Raw genomic sequence first — 20,788 nt, 5'->3', positions numbered from 1 at the left:
AATAAATAAATAAAATAAAATAAGTAAATAAAATAAATAAATTAAAAAATTGATCTACTATTCATAACAAAACCAGGTCTGTTTGTAATACTGCCTCTGTATACTGCATCCATCCATCCATCCATCCATCCATCCATGTTGCTTTTATTCATTTTGGACTGTGACCAGGGGAGAATTATCATGTGTGCTGGGTTCTCTTTTAGTAAGACCCCTCTGTACGTGATTATCAGTATTTTCCTATTCTCCTGCAGAACAGAAAAGGGATGACAGAAGCAAGGGAAAAAAATAGTTTGAAAAGTTAATTTTAAGAATGCTGCTCAGGCTTCCCTGGTGGCACAGTGGTTGAGAGTCCACCTGCTGATGCAGGGGACACGGGTTCATGCCCCGGTCCGGGAAGATCCCACATGCCGTGGAGCGGCTGGGCCTGTGAGCCATGGCCGCTGAGCCTGCGCGTCCGGAGCCTGTGCTCTGCAACGGGAGAGGCCACAGCAGTGAGAGGCCGCGTACCGCAAAAAATAAATAAATAAAATAAAAATTCAAAAAAGAATGCTGCTTATTACCTTCAAAAAGTCTGTATCTGTTTATTCACTTGTTTGTTTTACTCATTTACCTGCCCTAAGCTCAGCCAGTGCTCAGCACGGAACTTCCGTCTTTACCTTTAACATGGGGCTGTGCATATTCACAAGCTCAGTAAATGTATGTCCAAGAGTACAAAACTGAGGAAGAATTCAATGCCAATATCTGAATTGGAACCCAAGAAATCCCAGAAGGCTCAACTTAAAAACACAAGAAAACCTGGCAAACATTAATCACACACACACACACACACACACACACACACAAATACCCAAGCACGTACACATACTGCATGCCCTGGATAATGGGTTCCCAGTAGATGAAGCCAAAAGCATAGGTAGCGTTCAGAAGCTAAATACAACCCACCAGAATAGCACAGTTGACATAAGAAGAGTGTAACTTCGGAATAAATCAGAGATGAGTGTAGCTAACTCTCCTACTAAGATTTTTAAACAAGGTCGTTCTTATGTAGGATGCCTATTTTGGACGACCAGATTACGAGAAGAACTACAGAGCCATAAATATGACAACATAAGTATAAAGGTAAGAGAAACTTTTAAAATGTTTTAAAATACCAATTAAGTCCATGGGAGAAAATACACTTAAAACATTTTAGGAAGAAAAAAAATCCTTAAGGAATAATGTAGAATTATAATAAAGATAAACAGGAACTGTTGTTTTCATCAGCTGGAAAGATACATATTAGATATAAAGAGAAGACAAACTGCTTGAAATTTTCAGAAATAAAACACTAAAACGAGCCATGAGAAACATGACAGCATCTTCTTCCAAAGCACTCTCAGGAAAAATGGACCACCTATATAGATGCCTGTAGTGGGATATAGGGGTAGGAATTGGGTGGTTTTTTCAGGGGATTCTAGTTTTTAACCATATAAGACATTTCTTCAAGGATTTTCATGGAAGGCATTTGGTAGCCATAACCATATTATGTTGAAATAAATAGTTTCTTTAACATTTAAAACTGGTGAACACCTGCAGAATTCATGAGAATTTCTGTATTTAACAATAAGAGTCACCTTGGACTGAGGAGATAGATAGGCAGGTTACTTTTCTCCTGGTTGGGGTCAATAACATGGTTACATAGAGACTTGGTAATAAAACTGAGTAGTTTTCTGATTTAACCTAAACTAACTTGCATCTCTAATATTTAAAGAAAAGCCATTTGAATCATAATAGCATCAAGAAAATGAAACATAGCTCTCCTGTTGTACTAACCCAAGTGGAGAAAAGACTCTTCCAGATGGGTTGCACTTATTTTATTTTTATTTCTATGGACTATTAGTGCAGGCAAAGCCATGGGACTCAAACTAGAGGTGATGACGGCCAGGCTAAATGACAAGGACAGCCAAAATTCACAAAATCGCTGGCATTCGTTCTAAAGCTTACCTTCTTTTCCCAATTAGCTTCTTTACAAGAATTGCTAGTAATAGCAAGGTATTTACTTGAGAAATATTTTTCATGACCTTGGCTTAGAAAAGGTCATCCTTCTTTAAAAGCTTGGTTATTAACTGTAACTGACTTCAGGTGGCTGTATTCTTTTTTATGAAATACGTCACAGAGAAGACAAGGATATAAAAAGGTAACTATGATATTTCAACAAAGCTGTAAGTCAGTGAAATTATTTTGGCAAATTTCAGGCATTGAATTAGTGATATAATGAAGGAGGGATACTGTTAAATGCATGAATATACACCAATGAAAGATATGTCCCTCTATATTCCATCCACCCAATATTCACATCAGCATAGATCTATGCAAAACTAATTATACAGACCCCTCTCTACACTTTCAGCCAACTGTGTGTCCCTCCATGAGTCTCCTCAATTTTCGGGGTCTCTAATTCCTCTTGATAAGACTCAGACAAGATGGCTTTCAGCGCAGACGTGTTCTGATTCTTTGAAAGAAAGGTACAGAGTGAAATCTTCCAAGTATTCTTATCACTTGTGGACAACCTGGAAGATTCAGGTCTTCAAAACCAAGGTATTTTATTGCCACACCCAGATTAATACACATCATAAGCAACTGGCTCTTTCTTGAAGAAATTAACAAATTCTTTCACTGAAGTGAATAGTTAGTACAAGGACGTTTATGTGCTTGGAGATATGATTGCAGCATATTTATGAGCACTTAGTATCAACAGATCTTTTTGTAAACCTAATTATCAATACATGAGTGATCCTGTTCAGTGCCAAGTTAAGAGAGAGAACAAGAAGTAGAGAGTAAACGGAAAATATAAAATAATCTGACTAAAACAACTTTTGATATAAAATCAATTCAAATAAACATATATGTGTTAAACACGCATCAAAAGTCACACGCACACACACACACACACACACACACACACACACACACACACACTGGATTAAAAACTGGGTTCAAGCAACATCACAGAATAAAAAGCTACATAAAAGCAGGAGTTGAAGAAATGGGAAAAGATCTACCAAGCACAAAGAAGGCAAGAAGAGGAATTTTCAATCATATAATAGATGTTACAAGACAAAAAATTACCAGAGATTGTAGCAGAAGATAGATAAATCAATTACATTTGGTAATATTAACGCCCACTTTGATCACTGGTCAATGAAAGGAATAAAAAATTGGCAAAGCTAGAGATGAGATATAACATAATTATTAAATTTAATCTAACACATACAAACCTATGCCCAACAAATATATGAAAAAACAGACATTTATTAATATATGAAACATCCATAAAGAAAGTTTCAATACATTTCACAGAACGAAAATGACCTCTGTCCACACCACCATGATATCTTGATATATGTAGAAGAGTGGAAAGCATGGGTTATTTAATAAATTATATTAGGAATACTGACTCAATCAACAAAGAAAAAATTGGACACCCACTTCTACTATATCCCTAATCCTCAATGTGGACTGAAGACCTAAATGTGGACAGTGGAATGTAAATGTAGAGCAAATATAGAAAAAAAAATGTAGGCATGGATCTTCCATGAGCCCAGAGTCTTCTTAAACCAGATCCCAATGAAGACAATCAAAGATAAAGAGCCAAGAGACCTTGGAAAATATACTCACAGCTATGTATAAGTAACAAAAGCTTCATATTTACATTAAAGAACTATAGCAAAGCAGGAAGAAATAGCAGGAAGACTGATGGCAAAATGCGTAAAGGAAATTCATAGATGGGACACCCAAATACCTAAAAAGAATATAAAGAGATGCTCAACCTCAGTAGTGATGGAAGAAATTAAAATAAACATTACATCCATTATACTGCAAAAATTAGAAGGGCAGATAATATTAATTATTGGCAAAGATATAGGGAACTGTGACCTTCTACACATGGCTGGTGGCGGCATAAACTAGTATAGGAATTTTGGAGAGCGCTGTTTAGTCATTAGTGAAATTAAATTCTATGATGTAACAATTCTATTTCCTATCCTGTACTTAGTATTACATATAGGCACATCTACAAGGATATTCATTGTAGCATCATATATAGAGTCAAAGATCTAGGAGACAACCTAAGTGTTTACTTTTATGGTTTTATCTTTATCTTAATAAGGGCATAGAAAGCATATTTAAGATAAATATATGCACCACATCTTCTATATCCATTCCTCTGTCCATGGACATTTAGGTTGCTTCCATGTCCTGGCTATTGTAAACAGTGCTGCAATGAACATTGTGGTGCTTGTATCCTTTTGGACTATGTCTTTCTCCAGACATATGGCCAGGAGGGGGATTGCAGGGTCATATGGTAGCTCTAATTTTAGTCATACAGAGAAAGAGAAATACCATGTGATATCCCTTATATGTGGAATCCACAAAGAAATGATACAAATGAACTTATTTACAAAACAGAAACATACAGATTTAGAGAGCAAACTTATGGTTACTAGGGGGAAGGATAGGGGGAAGGGATAGTTATGGAGTTTGGAATCGACATGTGCTGCTGTATTTAAAATGGATCACCAACAAGGACCTACTGTACAGCACAGGGAACTCTGCTTAATGTTATGTGGCAGCCTGGATGGGACGGGAGTCTGGGGGAGAATGGGTACATGTGTATGTATGGCTGAGTCGCTTTGCTGTGCACCTGAAACTATCACAACATTGTTAATCAGCTATACTACAATATAAAATAAAACGTTTTAAAAAAGATAAATATATTAAGTAAACATAAATATGTGGCATGGAAATAGGGAAGAACAATACCAGAATTGGTGAATGGTTTAAAAAAAAAGATAAAGCAAAATAGGGAATTTGTATGAACTGATGATAAAGGTGTGGTATAAACCAAATATTGACAAAACAGAACAAAGTTCCCATCTGACCAATCAGCACCTGGGTTTTTGCTCTTGAGCCCAAAGGAACGTCTCAACAGTGGGGACATGGGTTGTAACAAAGAAGCCTTATCTTCAGGATCGAGGTGATATTCTCTTTTCCCTCTTTCAGACATTAGACAATTCCTAGAAGGCTTGTTTCTCTGAGAGCAGACGGACACATCCATGTGTCCTTACAAAGGAAACCAGTTTCTGAGCTTTGTTGTACACAACACAGTTGAACGAATGAGGATGTTAAAGATGGTGAGTCAGGAAGGCAGTGGCTCATCGTTGCCCACATTGGGTAGTTTCTATGGGGAGGGGGGAGAGTTCCTCTGAGCTGCCCCAGAGGAAACAATGGACCAGAAAGAAGAGGAAGAATTAGAGAAGACAGATTTGTATTCAACAGGAGGAAGAAATGTCTGATCATCATGGCCAAGCAGAATCAGAAAGGGCTTAGAGCTCATTGGGGGCACTGCAGAGATCCCGTGCAGACAGTCTGGAAAAATTTGAGTACAGTCGAAGGGCAGGTTGAGTATCACATGGGATGCTGGTCTAGATGAACCCCAAGTTTATTTATATCCCTAAGGTTCTATCCTTGTATCATCTATTTACACATGTGTAGGCATATTTTATATATACTTAAGTCCATCTACATTTGAATATAACACACATAAATATTTACACATGATTTCAACACATAGGAATACTTTATGTGTGAATGTAATATCTTTATATTTATAAATAAATGTAATAAAATAAATATTTGTTATATATTGCATGTGCATAAACTACAAATTCTGTTGAACTTATATATTTTGACAATTACTTGCGTTTGTACTGGTCCATATTTAATGAGTTTAAATTTTTCTGATTAAAATATTATCAGGGCATTATCACTTAAGCACTACCAAAGGAATTTTTCCCCCTGCGTGTGTTTGTGTGCACATACAACTGTGTGTATATCTAGAGAGATTGACTGTGGGTCAGGCAGTGAAAGTGTGAGTAATCTTCTTGTCATGTTTTCTTCCTTTCTCATCTCTACTTCATTCTCTCCTTCTTGGAGTCCCTGTGTCTAACATGCATAACAAGTATTGCAAAACCTTATTTCTCCCACAATTTTAATTTTAACTGAATAAAAATTTGCATTCTTTGACTTCATAGCAAACCAAATACATGTTCTTTTTCTTTTTGTCTACTTACAGGAAACCAATTTGAGATGTTATTTGTAAAAAAAAAAAAAAAACTAATATAGTGTTTCCTTAAAGAAAGGTACCAGTAGTGGGATTGCTGAGTCATATGGTGGTTCTATTTTTAGTTTTTTAAGGAACCTCCCTACTGTTCTCCATAGTGGCCGTATCAATTTACATTCCCACCAACAGTGCGTGAGTGTTCCCTTTTCTCCACACCCTCTCTTATTTGCAAAACAGAAATAAAGACACAGACATAGAGAACAAATGTATGGATACCAAGGGGGAAGGGGGGTGGTGGGAGGAATTGGGAGTTTGGGATTGACATATATACAATACTGATACTATGTATAAAATAGATAACTAATGAGCGACTCTACTCAATGTACCATGGTGACCTAAATGGGAAGGAAATCCAAAACAGAAAGGATATATGTATATGCATAGCTGATTCGCTTTGCTGTACAGCAGAAACTAACACAACACTGTAAAGCAACTACACTCCAACAGAAATTAATTTTAAAAATAAAAAATAATTAAAATGTAACAAGAAACAGGTTAAAAAAAAAGAAAGGTACCAGCTTCATTTTCCAGATTGGAAGAAAAATAACAAAGCAACCTATCTCCAGGACAAATCTGTTTGAAGGCAAGTGCTCCAGCTGAGTTTGGAACTCAGTCTTGACATCCTAACCAAAGTAAAGAACTTCTCTTCTGTGGAAGTGTGAGAGCACCTCTCCTCAGGTCAGGTGAGAAACTACAGCCATTTAAGCACATTTAAACATGAGTGCGTCTTTGGTAGTTTACAGAGGAGGGATGGTGAAAATTCTCCACACAATCAGCCTTCTTTTGCCACATTAGGATGTTACATTAACAAAGAGAACTTAAATTCCCATTTGAAGTCATAAATTACCACGAAAGTGTTACACATTTAATGTATTGCCTTTATGTTCCCCCACCAGCTTTATTTTCTCCCATATTACTCACAATATAAACTGTACACTCTCTAAGTAGTTGTTGAAAATCAATACAACAATTTTGCAAATGACTAAAATTTATGGTCACACAAGACCCTAGCAAATAGGACCTTAAATTAAACATTGCTCAACTTTAATGAGGCACTTAAAAGAGAAAAATAACCCCGAAATGTTATGTTTTCTATGAACAGTATTATAAATGACTCCAGTAGCTGGAGAGAGGAGAGTGGAAGAAAGTGAAAGTGATAAAGAGAAGAAGACTCTTCATCCCTGACAGAGTTGGGTTTGGAACCTGGTGGAGGTTGACGGTGCTCTGGCTGGAAGAGCAAATGAGCAAACGTCAGTCACAAAGTGGGAGTGGGTGACACTGCCAAGGTTGTTTCCGTGCACAGAGCTGCAGCTCTGCCTGGGCCAAGCGACATTAGCTTGTCAGGAGCCCTTGAAGGATGATGTCATTAGAAGACTACGTTCCTGGCCGCTCACTGAGAGGTGGAGGAAAGCAGACGCATTCTCAGCACCATTTTTAACAGGGTGTTCATTTCCCCAACTGCACCAACAGCAGCTCTGTGAGGCCGCTAGGATGACAGACGAGGTGAGATGCACCCTATGATCAAAAGCTGCAGTGAGAGCAGGATCTTTCTGCCAGATGGTGCAGAAGAGTGTGTCAGTTAGGCTGCAGAACACAAAGGGTCACGACCATGAGTCGGAAATGCTGTCAACGACACCTAACTCTTCCATCAGTTTGAAGCAGGAAACGATAAAAATCTGTCTCGAATTAGAACTGGGAAGTGCTACATTTAGAAAATGAAATGAAATATGAAAGAGTGAATTTTGTCACTGCTTTTATTTCCTTTCTAGCATCACCATCTCACCTCATTATTGACAAATATAGATTTTTTTAACTTATTTATCGAATAAAAGATTCTTTAAATTTTATAATGCTTTATAATTTTCAACAGTTTCACATACATGATTTCATATAATCCCATAATAATCTTTTTGAAAAATCCCCTACTCCTATATTGCCCCTCCCCGCTCCCTTCTCCCCACTGGTAAACACTAGTTTGTTCTCTATGTCTGTGAGTCTGCTTCTTTTTTTATTTTGCTCACTAGTTTATTGTAGTTTTTTCTCAAAAAACTAAAAATAGAACCACCATATGACCCAGCAATTCCACTCCTAGGTATATATCTGAAAAAACAAAAACACTAATTCAAACAGATATATGCACCCCAATGTTCACAGTGTTATTTACAATTGTCAAGACAAGGAAGCAACCTAAATGTCCATCAACAGATGAATGGATAAGGCAGATGTGATATCTATACATATATATACACAACGGAATACTACTCGGCCATAAAAAGAATGACCCCTTGCCATTTGCAGCAGCATGGATAGACTTGGATGGCATTATGCTAAGTGAAGTAAGGCAGACAGAGAAAGACAAATACTGTATGATATCACTTATACGTGGACTCTAAAAAATACAACAAACTGGCAAACGTTAATTAAAAAAACTCATAAAATACAATTCCAAAAGCTTGATGCTTCTTAGACACACTTGCCAAGTTACAATTTCAACCACTGCTCTCTACTAATTGCAGCCCACTCCCCAAATTCTTATATCAAAGTTCCCCTGGTCTGAATCCAGAATAGTGGTCCACAGACACATGATACTAAGCCTACCGTTCATAAGATATTTTAGGTTCTCCCTCTTGGACTTTCCATCATCCAGACTAGAACTTCTGGAGTCCTCTGGTTCTTACCCATGCTCACTCACCAAATCCATTCCTTCCTTTCCCTCTTTTCAATTTAACTAATTCTCCCTCTCTCTTACGTTAGGCACTCAATAGCTCATACCCTTACTTCTAAGATAATCTCCTTTCTTGATTTTTTAAACAGCTTTCTTCCCAGGTACTTTGAGTTAATTTCTCCTCACTTCAATCTTGGCTTCCCACTGCAGTGTGAATTACTTTTCAAAAACACACTGTGGGGTGGTACTGGAAAGCAAAGATGTGTATTTGAGCCCTGAACATATTACTGGACAATCCTGAGCAGGCCTCCTGCTCTCTTATTCTGTTTCTCTGGTGATGCTTTACCTACATTACAGGCTCACTGTGCATATTAATTAAGATTACAATTATGAAAGTGTTTTGTAAACGACAAAGTTTTATATAAATACAAATAGAAGATGACATTTTTATCCAGCAGCCAATTAACTTTCCTGGCTGTGTTGGTCTCTAGCAATTAGAACACTCAACTGGGCACTGTTCAACTTCAGTGTGGCACCTAAAATGAGGCAGGAAGAGCTCTGCACTGTGTTAAATGTAACACTGCTTGTTAAATTGAAATGAAGTGAAAAAAGGGATTTTGACATTCATTTCTCCCTACATGTTTGAAGGAAGCAAAATTGCGCTTCTCGTTAATATAGTTTAGAACTTCTTAAGTTTCAGGCACTACTAATGATCAAAATGCTATTTATATCAATCTTTGATTTTTTTAAAAATTTCCCAAGTCATATGATACAAAATAAGTGAAGGGGGAATAAAGAAGCAAAAAAGACATGACTGAAAAATAGTATTGTTTCCAAATGTCATCTACACACACACACACACACACACACACACACACACACACATGCACACACACACGCACACATACCACACACACACACCACTCTAGTGTTAAAGAAAAACCTCCTGGAAACAAGATAAAAATGGTTTAGTTTTACAGTTTGCAGCATTATTAATGGAAACAAGTGGGCCCACTTCCAAATGAAGCCAACTTTTGAGGTATTATATTTGCTCTTCTAAAATGATCTGAATACAGTATTCACTGTGTAGTCTAATCGCAAAGGTAATGGAGCTGAATATATATAAATAAAATAAGGAAGCCTGTCTTCCAATCCTGCTCCACAGGGAGAGTCAAAAATTTCAGTCTTTTCCTGTAACTCAGTTGATGTCTTATCTCTCCCTTATCATAATCCTTACCATAATTGAAAATAGTAAAGGTTATTAATTTTTTTAAAAGCTTTGATGAGCTACAAACCTGACCACTGGAGTGTGATTTAATTTACATATTTCATTTCAAAACATTTTAAAATTCAAATTTAAATGCTCAGAAGTTAATATGGTTACGACTTTCTACTGACATCTGAGGAAAGGCTAAGATTGTTAATGGTGTATAACTGTTACTGTATGTTGACAGTTAGATGTCATTTTAAGCAAGAAATGCAAGTGGTATCTTAAATCAAATTACTCTAAATATCTTTGCTAGAGTGCAATGCACGTGAATATGACTCCCTCCAAAAAGTATGCCCTAGGTTGACATATAGGAGTCCAGAATTTATTATTTTTCACCTGGGAAGCCCTACACAGGTTTAAGCAGGCTTAACCCTATCCACTCAGCCTGCAGTATCTGCAGTTTCATTTGTCTACCCCAAAAGATAAAATTCAATAAAAGTAAGGTGGAATATACTGTAGTATTAATAGCCAACTGTATTTATATTTAGTTTAGACATTGCTCCTTAAAACAAAAGAAAGCATGTTTTGAAGCAACGATTAACAAAAAGTATATACTCTCTCCTCTGCCCAGGCATGTGCACAAAAAATTAACTTACAATGAATGCACAGCAGTGGAATATAGATTTCTTTAGCAAGTTTTGTATTCCCAGCTTCTTGGTAAACCCATTGTTCAAAGTCTTTCTAATCAAATTTTTCTTAGTGTGTGATATTCTCATATGGTAGGGTCCATGGAGACATCTAATCTGTCATCTGGAAGGCTTTCATTAGAGACTGCCGGGCACATTTCTATCTCTGATCATTTGGCTGTTGTAAGTTTTATAGATCTCTTTGGTTTTAATATCATCTTGCATCTGGAGGGCATTCTGCTTTCTGCCTCTCTGATCTGATTGCCACACCTGACAGCCTCCTTCCATCTGGTGCCCACTCCCACCCTCCCTACCGATGGTCTTTGCTTGGCTTCTTTTTATCCCTGGGGTTGGTTTCTTTTAGGGAAAATTCTTTGTCATCAAGTAGAACTTATTTTCTGAGGTATTGACCTACTGGGCATAGCATAGATATTCCATCCATCATAGTTAAAGAAATAAATACAATCACAAAATGAAGTTTTATGCAGCTATGACCAATCTGGCTTACTAAGAATTTCTAATGATTTGAGAAAATTCTTAAGATATGTGGTTATTAAAAACATTCAAAGTTATATGCAGGTGTATGTAATATGTAATAGATAATACATGTTACCTAACATATACTACATAATAAAATACATTGTGTGTGTGTGCATGTGCGTGCGTGTGCGTGTGTGCGTGTGTGTGTGTGTGTGTGTGTGTGTGTGTATTTATAGGTGTCCCTAAACAGGTAAACTAACAGGATTTGTGAGAAAAGATGGTTGGGGAAGACCATGGAAAACCTATGCAGCTTTGTAACCAGGACATTAAAGGCAATTATTGGTACCTAGGGAGATAACCGTGTAGCTCAGGCAGGCAGCTTAGCAGGGCAGGAGGCCGTTTCCACATATTTTTGGTATTACTTCATGGTGCCTTAGAGCTATTTCCATGACCTGTTTCCTGCAATTATTTACATAACTGAAAATTTTCATTTTATGTTCACTTGAGGAAACTGGATTGGGAAATGGAAGAAATGGGTTCCCCTAAGGGTCTGCCACACTACAAAGCTGTATGTCCCTGGGGGAGCCTTGTCACTTACAGGTCTTTACTGACAAGGAGATTGGGGTTGAGCTGCATGATCTCCAAAACTCATCTTGACGGTTAGAGTCCATGACAGTCCACGTCATGATGTCATGATGTCAAGAATAATTTAAAAGGCAGGAAAGTTTTCGGTGGAGTCCTTTAAACATAGCATTCCTATGTTGTTGCTTTGACCTGCTCATCTATTTTGTTTGAAGTCCTCATCCATTATAGAAAATCTCTTCTAGTTGGCTTCTAAAAGAACTCACTTTTAGGAGGTTTTAGGAAAACAAAGCTATGTGTTTTAAAACAGTCTGTCAGCCAACTAGATAACCAAGTCAATGATATGTTTCTTTTTTTCTATGATTTTATAAAAACACAAATCCCCTGGAAAACCAAGCCAAAAGTTCATGTGAAAAGAAGACTACATCAACCATCACTCTGGTGAAGATGCAGTGGTAAAGAGGTTAGAACATCCAATGGACCTTATCATTCTTCAGTCTTTGTAACTGTCCTATTCTGAATATGCAGATTTTGAGATTACCCCACTCCTAACGGTTGGTCTGGTGAAACAGTTGAGCTTAGTCATGGTGAGCTGTGTGGGGACCGAGGGACAGCCTTACCTTTGACCGTCACGTGGACGCTCTGGCTGGTGGAGAGCTGGGGTTGAACCAGCACGTTGCAGGTGTACTCCCCCTCGTCAACTTCCTTTTGCACATCCGAGAGTTTTAGCGTGCCATTGTTCTCAAATGCCACTTGGCGGTGGTTAAAAGGAAGCAGATTAGAGTTCTTGTACCATTTGATGGAGTAATATGGGTAGCCAATCACACGACAGTGAATGTATGTGTCCCGTCCTGCTATTGCTGTGATATTTTTCATCGGTCGAATGCTTGCAGGCCCTGGAGAGACACAGAGAAACTCTTGAAAATAATTTAAGGGTACCTGTTATGTGTGGAAATGGGTACACTTTTCCTTGAGTTAAAAATGTAGATTAGTTTCATGTAAGGACATCTGTTTCAGTTAAGCACATTTTTTTCTGCATTTGGCATTTTCTACCAAGAAGGTTTATTTTTTTTTCCTTTTAATTTTGTTACTTTCAAATGAATTGAGTGTTAAATACTTTAATTATCAACTACTTCTGTTAAGATGTTTTGAATTATAGGACAAAAGGCAATTTAATCAATAAAAGGTAACTAGCTGCACTGAACAGTCACGCTCTTTTGGTGAAAACTCTGGTAGCCATTCAGTTGTTTAACTCTCTCTGTACACTAGGTTATGAAGATGGAGGTTATGCCATGTTGCACTGTGAATGTCAGTTAAATACCAGGTACGTGAAGGGTTACCATGGACACAGCAGAATGGAAGAGGAGGAAGGAAAGAGCATGCATGCACAGCATAAACCAGGAAAGGAAAGCTCCAGTGGACAAGTCTAAGAATAAAACAAGAGAACACGCTGACTAAAGAAACCAAAATGCCATCTCCAACAGTAACCCAATCACTGCCATTCCTGAGTAGGAAGCAGAGGGTAGGAAATGGGAAGCGACAGTTAATCCGTTTTTGGCATTCCAAGACTCGGCTCGGTGCATGCAGAAACCTTCTTCTCCACTACAATGAGTTATGTGTGTTTTTTGAGGAGCTGATTTGACAAGCACCTCTTACGTTTATTCGAGCCTGGTACAGGACGACTCCCGCCGAGTTGTTGGCAGTGCAGCGGTAGACTCCCCCGTCCCGGACCTGAGAGCTGGAGATGTTCAGGTAGCTGACCACGTTGCCCTCGGAGGTGATCATCTGGCTGATGCGGTGACTGCCGCCCTTGAGGATGGGGTCATCGTCCAGGGTCCACGTGATCGTGGGCAACGGTGTTCCCTTCACGTTGCACATGAGGGAGACAGGCTCTGCTGGACTCACCACTTTTTCACTAAAGGCAGAAATAATTTTGGGAGTTCCATCTGCAGGAAGACAAATCACGGAAGGAAGTGGCACATACAAATAGTTAAACAACTTCCAAGTACTTCTATTTAATGATTAGGATGGGCCTGTACTGCTTCTCAGACATGACTCAAAAGTCTGGTTTTATTGATAAAGCTAAGTTCCAATCAGGACAAAATTTCATTTTCCAAATAAGTAAACACAGCATTAGCAAGCTTTAATAATTTTCTTATATATTTCTTGATGAAGTCATAACAAGAATAATAATGCAACTCAGATGTTCATGGTAAAAAATGTCATCTCCCAATAAGTTTATAATTCAAAACTGGTATATCCCCACCCAAAGTTATAAAGATAGAGGAAACCCACACACTTCCAATGGTCGCTTTAGCTTTCTACTTCCCCCAAGTTAATTAGGGATTGCTCAAGTGAGGAATCGTTTTTTATTTATTTTTTGAAATTTATTTATTTTTTGGCTGCTTCGGGTCTTAGTTGTGGCACGCAGGATCTTTCACTGCGGTGTGCGGGCTTCTCTCTAGTTGTGGTGCACAGGTTCAGTAGTTGTGGCACACGGGCTTAGTTGCCCCGCGGCACGTGGGATCTTAGTTCCCCGACCAGGGATCGAACCCACGTCCCCCTGCATTGGAAGGTGGATTCTTTACCATTGGACCACCAGGGAAGTCCCTCAACTGGGGAACTGTTTAGAGGAAAAAGAAACTAAGAGATTGATTATCTCATCTTTATAATTTTCTCCTAAGAAATCATGTTTTATAGTTTGAATGACAAATAACTGCACGTGAATTTTCATGAAGGCCTTGATAATGGTAGAAGCTAAATAAATTTGACCCTTTCAGTATTATTAAATATCTCCATAAGTATCTTTTCTTTCTTTCTTTTTTTAAAATTTATTTTATTGAAGTATAGTTGATTTATAATGTGTTAATTTCTGCTGTAGGCAAAGTTATTCAGTTATACACATATATAGGTTCATTTTCATATTCTTTTCCATTATGGTTTATCACAAGATACTGAATATAGTTCCCTGTGCTCTATAGTAGGACCATAATGTTTATCCATTCTCTATATAATAGTGGGCATCTGCTAACCCCAAACTCCCAATACATCCTCCCCCCAGCCCCCTCCCCCTTGGCAACCACAAGTCTGTTCTCTAAGTCTGTGAGTCTGTTTCTGTTTCACAGATAAGTTCATTTATGTCATATTTTAGATTCCATAAGTATCTTAAGTAGGGTGGCCATTAATCTATCATCTAACCTGGAATACTTTTGAGAATAAAACAGATACCAGGAGGGCTTCCCTGGTGGCGCAGTGGTTGAGAGTCCGCCTGCCAATGCAGGGGACGCCAGTTCGTGCCCCAGTCCAAGAAGATCCCACATGCCACGAAGCGGCTGGGCCCGTGAGCCATGGCCGCTGAGCCTGCGCGTCCGGAGCCTGCGCTCCGCAACGGGAGAGGCCACAAGAGTGAGAGGCCCGCGTACCGCAAAAAACAAAAACAAAAACAAAACAGATACCAGGAGAACAGGCACAACTCAAGACTGTCCCAGGCAAACAAGGAGCTTAATCTTAAGGAAAGTTTCCATAGCAATTTCCATTATTTTTGACAAAGATCAAATTTTCACATTCCATTATTTTCTATTAAAGATATTGATTATCTGCCTCATGTTATATGGTAGTAATCACAAATACATGTTTCTTTATATATATATATATATATATACACACACACACACACACACACACATATATATATATATATATATATATATATATATATATAGAGGCTTCCTTTAAAGAAAAGAAAGAGAGAAAAATGTATAAAAGTCAAAAGAAGGAAAAGTTACCAGTGGGTCTACCAGCCGCAGGCACTATAAATCAACATAGTGACACTTTTTCTTTCTAGGTGTAGATAGGTCATTTTGACATGATTGTGATCACATACAACAGGACTTCTGAGTCTGGTAATAAACCTTGCTGGAGGAGATATTAAAAAAAATTTTTGTGGTGCTAATTTCAAGGGTTTAACCATAGTGAAAGATAATGATTAACAGATTTTTATTTAGTTTTTAATTTTGATTATAATAATTATATGTATTCATTGCTGAAAAATTTGAAAGTATATATTAACAAAAGAAAAACTGGAAATAAAACTGAAGCTATCTTGCAATTCCATCACAGAAGGGTAAGTGTTAACATTTTCAAATACCCCTGAAGAAAGAGTTATTCATCACCACAAAACCCTGAAGCCTATTTCTGTGGCCTGAGCTGGGTTGCTTCCCTAGAGCCTTCTACCATCTTTTCATTTGCAAATTCCTGAATCTTCATTCCAATTCCTGAAACTTCTTCATTCCAACTCAATGTTTTGAGGCTGGAGAAGGCCTTCAAGTACTTTCTTTTTTTCCCCAGATGCATTCATAAGTAGCATATTTCAGGGTCCTTGGATTGCAAACATCTTTCTTTTACTATCAAATATGACAAAAGTAACTTCATAATATTAAAATAAAGAACCTGCGCTTTTGCCCGTAGAACACTGCAGACATGACTTCAACATGCTCTACATTTAATTTACAGAGAAGTTACATGTGATGCTGATGGTTACTCTTTGTACATAACCAGTTGCTGGTGCTTGGGAATGTTCAGGTTATTTTATTTGACCTTACAATTCAACGTATTTGTCAGGATGTGTTTAGCTGTGAATTTCTTTTCACTGATTTTTACACTAAGCATTGAAATCTCGTCTTTTTTTTTTTTTTTAATCTATTTAGGAAAGTTTTCTTCAGTTACACTTTTATTTTTTAGATAAAATTTACGTACAGTTAAATGTATAGATCTTAAGCTTACAAACAGAATGAATTTTGTTAAATATATATACCTGCGTAACCACAAAACGATCAAGATAAAAGCCATTTCCATCACCCCACAAAGTTGCTAGGGGTTCTTTCAATCATTCTTCACCCACCACAGCTGATCACGTTCTGATTTCTATCACCACACATTACTTTTGCCTGTTCTTGGCTTCAAACCCATGTTTGAGTGTGCCCTCTTTACACACTCATGGAACCTGTCATAACCGCAGGACAGTCAGCAAAATTAGGAAATGTAACTTTGGAACGCTACTGTTATCTAATGCAAAGTCTGCCGATTGACCAATAACGTCCCTTACAGCTATTTTCCCAAGTTCTATCAGTTTCACACCTTACATTTATTTGTGGTAGCTCCTTAGTCTCTCTCTCTCTCTCTCTCTTTTTAATAGATCTTTATTGGAGTATAATTGCTTCACAATACTGTGTTAGTTTCTGTTGTACAACAAAGTGAATCAGCCATATGCATACATATATCATCATATCCCCTCCCTCTTGCGTCTCCCTCCTGCCCTCCCTACCCCACCCCTCTAGGTGTTCACAAAGCACTGAGCTGATCTCCCTGTGCTATGCTGCTGCTTACCATTAGCTAACTATTTTACATTTGGTAGTGTGTATATGTTGATGCTACTCTCACTTCACCCCAGCTTCCCCCTCCCCGCCACGTCCTCAAGTCCATTCTCTATGTCTATGCCTTTATTCCTGCCCTTACCCTGAGAAAAACCATAATTCAAAAAGACATGTACCATAATGTTCATTGCAGCACTATTTACAACAGCCAGGACATGGAAGCAACCTGAATGCCCATCGACAGATGAATGGATAAAGAAGATGTGGCACATATATACAATGGAATATTACTCAGCCATAAAAAGAAACGAAACTGAGTTATTTGTAGTGAGGTGGATGGACCTAGAGTCTGTCTTTAGTCGCTTTTAATATGCAACATTCCTCATTGCGTTTCTTGACTTTGGCATGTTTGAAGTTACTTTGTAGCCAGTTGCTCAAATTCAGTTTGATATTTCCTGGTGATTAGATACAAGTTTTGCGTTTTTGACAAATACCATGGAAGTGATGTTGTTTTCCTGTCCTTATTGGCCATTTGTGTATTTCCTTTCTTAAAATGTCTGCTCAAATCTTTTTTTCCATTTTTGTGTTAGACTATTTGCCTTTGTTATTGATTTGTAGGAGTTCTTTATGTCTACTGAATACAGGTATATATATAATATATACATATATATTGGATATAAGGTATATACGTAAACATATACAAGTCTGTACAAGTTTACTTTTACATGTGTATATGTCAGATGTCTCATATAAATTACATATAATGTTTGTCAGACATATGTGTATATATATTATACATTATATATGTCTGTGTTAAATATTTTCTCTCATTCCATATTTGCCTTTCCATTTTCATATATATTTATACATATATTAACATTAATGTGTATATGCAAATATATACATATGTATATGTACATATAATTTTAATCACATCTATTAAAAGTTAAAATTATCGTTCTTCATGTGAAATGGAGGAACTTTGCAACAAATGATTTCAAAGAATTTAATTTATATTCTGTCCACTGTGTTATTCTATCTATTTATGTTATAAACTCTATAACACAATATTGTAATTGCGTAGTTGTTTAATTTGTCAATTGCTGTTTGAAGAAATTAAAAGAGAGAAAACAATTTTGCTAAATGTTTACTAACATATTTGTCATTTCTCATACTCTCATGTTGTAGATCTGAGTTTCCATTTTAGGTCATTTTCTTCACCCTGAATGACTTCATTTACCATTTCTTGGTGTGCAGGTAGGTCTTCTGGCATAACATTCTTCAAGCTTTTGTTTATTGAAAATATCTTTATTTTGCCTTAAATTTTGAAGACTATTTTTGATGTATATTGACATGTATATTGATAGTTTTTTTAAATGTTGAAAAGAATAAGTCAAAAAAATTCATTTCAATCTCATTAAGACTGTAGTTTTTGCATTTCTTTTTGTGTTCTAGTTTCCCCACCTTCCCATCCCACCAGCACTGGAAAATATCCTCAGGGGAAATGTGGTATTAGTGTAGAAATCACCTAATATTTTCCCCTTCTTTCAAGGGTGAAATTATTTCTGCCTGCTTCTGGGTGTTTCCCCAGTGTCTGCAAACAGTTTTGCTTTTCCCAAAGTTCAAAATTTTCACCTTCTTGCAGGTTAGTCTGATACCTGCTACTCCATCATTTCCAGAAATAGGACTTGTTCTCATTCTTCTTTATGATTCCATTTCCCAGGTGTTCTGGTCTGATCTTGAACCTATAATTATTAGATTCCAGTTTCTTTAAACTTCCATTCCAGTTCCTTTGTCCTCATAGGAAATATTCCAAGATTCTACATTATGTCAATGGCCATTCTAAGTTCACAGTATTGTGAGTTTTTATAATCCATGTTAATCCATAGCTGTTACAGGAGGTTACGTCGTAACAAGGATACTAGTTAGACACCATTTTAAGGCAGTTACTAGCTAATGTATTTGTAATTCCATTTCCGCTCTCTTTGGCGACATTAGCATTATCATCTTTCAGACGAGAAAAAATAAAGTGAAGCTTCTTGTCCCAAATGGTACCTGGCAGGCAGCAAATAAATCCGTAAGTAGGCTCAGCGTGCTCCTCTGCCCCCTCTTTTTATTCAAGCAACAGGTTTTTCTGGAGATGAAAGCAGACGTTATTTTCCCAGTAAGACCTGAGTGTCTTTGAAATCTTTCTTGCTGCCACTCTCTGATAACCTCACCTCTTTCAACATCATTATGGATTATCAATATGCTCTTTAGGTTTTCTTCGTCACAGGAGATGGTTGCCAAGGTAACCAGCCCTAGACAGGTAATCTCTCCCTTTTCTACAAAGAATCTAAAAATAGTGACTATGTGAGGACTACAGGGCATCATCATTAGCAAACCGGCTCTGTGCAAATTGATTACTGTCTGCACTTAATTATTATGTGGAACACAGTGTCAGGCTTTTAATATGAGTACCATGCCTTCAGCTAATTTCGCCTCTGCTTTAAAATGCTCACTGTCTGCAAGGAAATGCTCGAATCAAAATAAGAATGTCATTCTAAGCCTGTTTCATATCCTCTTACCATCAAGAGATATTTAAACTTATTTTCATATATAAATGGATTTTCTTTTTTCCTCCTTTAGGCTATATGAAACTCATGTAGTTATTTTAATCAGTTGATAACAGATGAATTTTAAATTATATAAGAAGGCACAATTTCCAACAAGACATGCAAATACACAGATAAAAGCTAGTTCAATTATCTGGTGATAAACATATGTCTCTCGCTTGACTGTTACCTTAATAGCTTCTTTCCCTGGATGATTGATAAGCTTGAAGATGTAAGTAGGCAGCAGGCGGTTAAGAAAAGAAAACAACATAACATACCTAAAACCTATTATGATAACACAAGGTAATTCTTCAAAAATTCCATTCACCTAAATCTGTGACTCTATGGACCCAAACAGACAACCCCACAAACCAGAAGCCATTTTTTCACTCCACCAAGCACCACATTGAAACGTTGCTCTAAATGTTGCCTCCAAAGTTGTGCTTATCAATTTGGGGGAGCTATTTTCCCCTCCAGGGGACACCTGGCAATGTCTAGAGACATTTCTGTTTGTCACACTGGAGGAAGGCGCTGTTAGCATCTAGTGAGGGGAGGCCGCGCAACATGCTACAGTGCATAAAGCAACCTTCCAAAGCAAGCGCTCCTGAGGAACCCTGGTCTAGAGGACAATGAATTGTCAACCAAACCATAAATCTCAAGTTTCTAAGGTCTATATCTTTTTTTTTTCTTGCGGTACGCGGGCCTCTCACTGTTGCCTCTCCCATTGCGGAGCACAGGCTCCGGACGCGCAGGCTCAGCAGCCTCGGCTCATGGGCCCAACCGCTCTGCAGCACATGGGATCTTCCTGGACCGGGACACGAACCCGTGTCCCCTCCATCGGCAGGCGGACACTCAACCACCGCGCCACCAGGGAAGCCCTAAGGTCTACATCTTGACAAGTACTTTTAAACACGTGAGTGGGCAACGTTTATGTTACTTAACCTTAAGTTAAATCACGTTACTTATGTTGCTTCTACCATAGACAATGTTCATTTCACCAGAACTTATTCTTTTATTTGCCCAGTTGAGCTTGAAAAAC

At 37.7% G+C, this 20,788-nt stretch overlaps 1 protein-coding gene across 1 annotated transcript in view; it reads right to left on the bottom strand.

The window, feature by feature from the left end:
- Window positions 1-20,788, bottom strand: part of DSCAM (DS cell adhesion molecule) — a gene marked incomplete at its 5' end in the record, with an annotated part of 743,491 nt that overhangs the window by 293,849 nt on the left and 428,854 nt on the right. The window contains 2 exons of the mRNA XM_060009865.1: window positions 12,404-12,679; window positions 13,433-13,729. Coding sequence (XP_059865848.1) covers window positions 12,404-12,679; window positions 13,433-13,729 — 573 coding nt within the window. The remainder of the gene's footprint in view (window positions 1-12,403; window positions 12,680-13,432; window positions 13,730-20,788) is intronic.

Source organism: Delphinus delphis, chromosome 4 (genome assembly GCF_949987515.2).
Source record: "Delphinus delphis chromosome 4, mDelDel1.2, whole genome shotgun sequence".
Taxonomy (NCBI): domain Eukaryota; kingdom Metazoa; phylum Chordata; class Mammalia; order Artiodactyla; family Delphinidae; genus Delphinus; species Delphinus delphis.
Note: the sequence above shows the minus strand (reverse complement) of the source record. Positions and strands in the feature narration are given on the sequence as shown.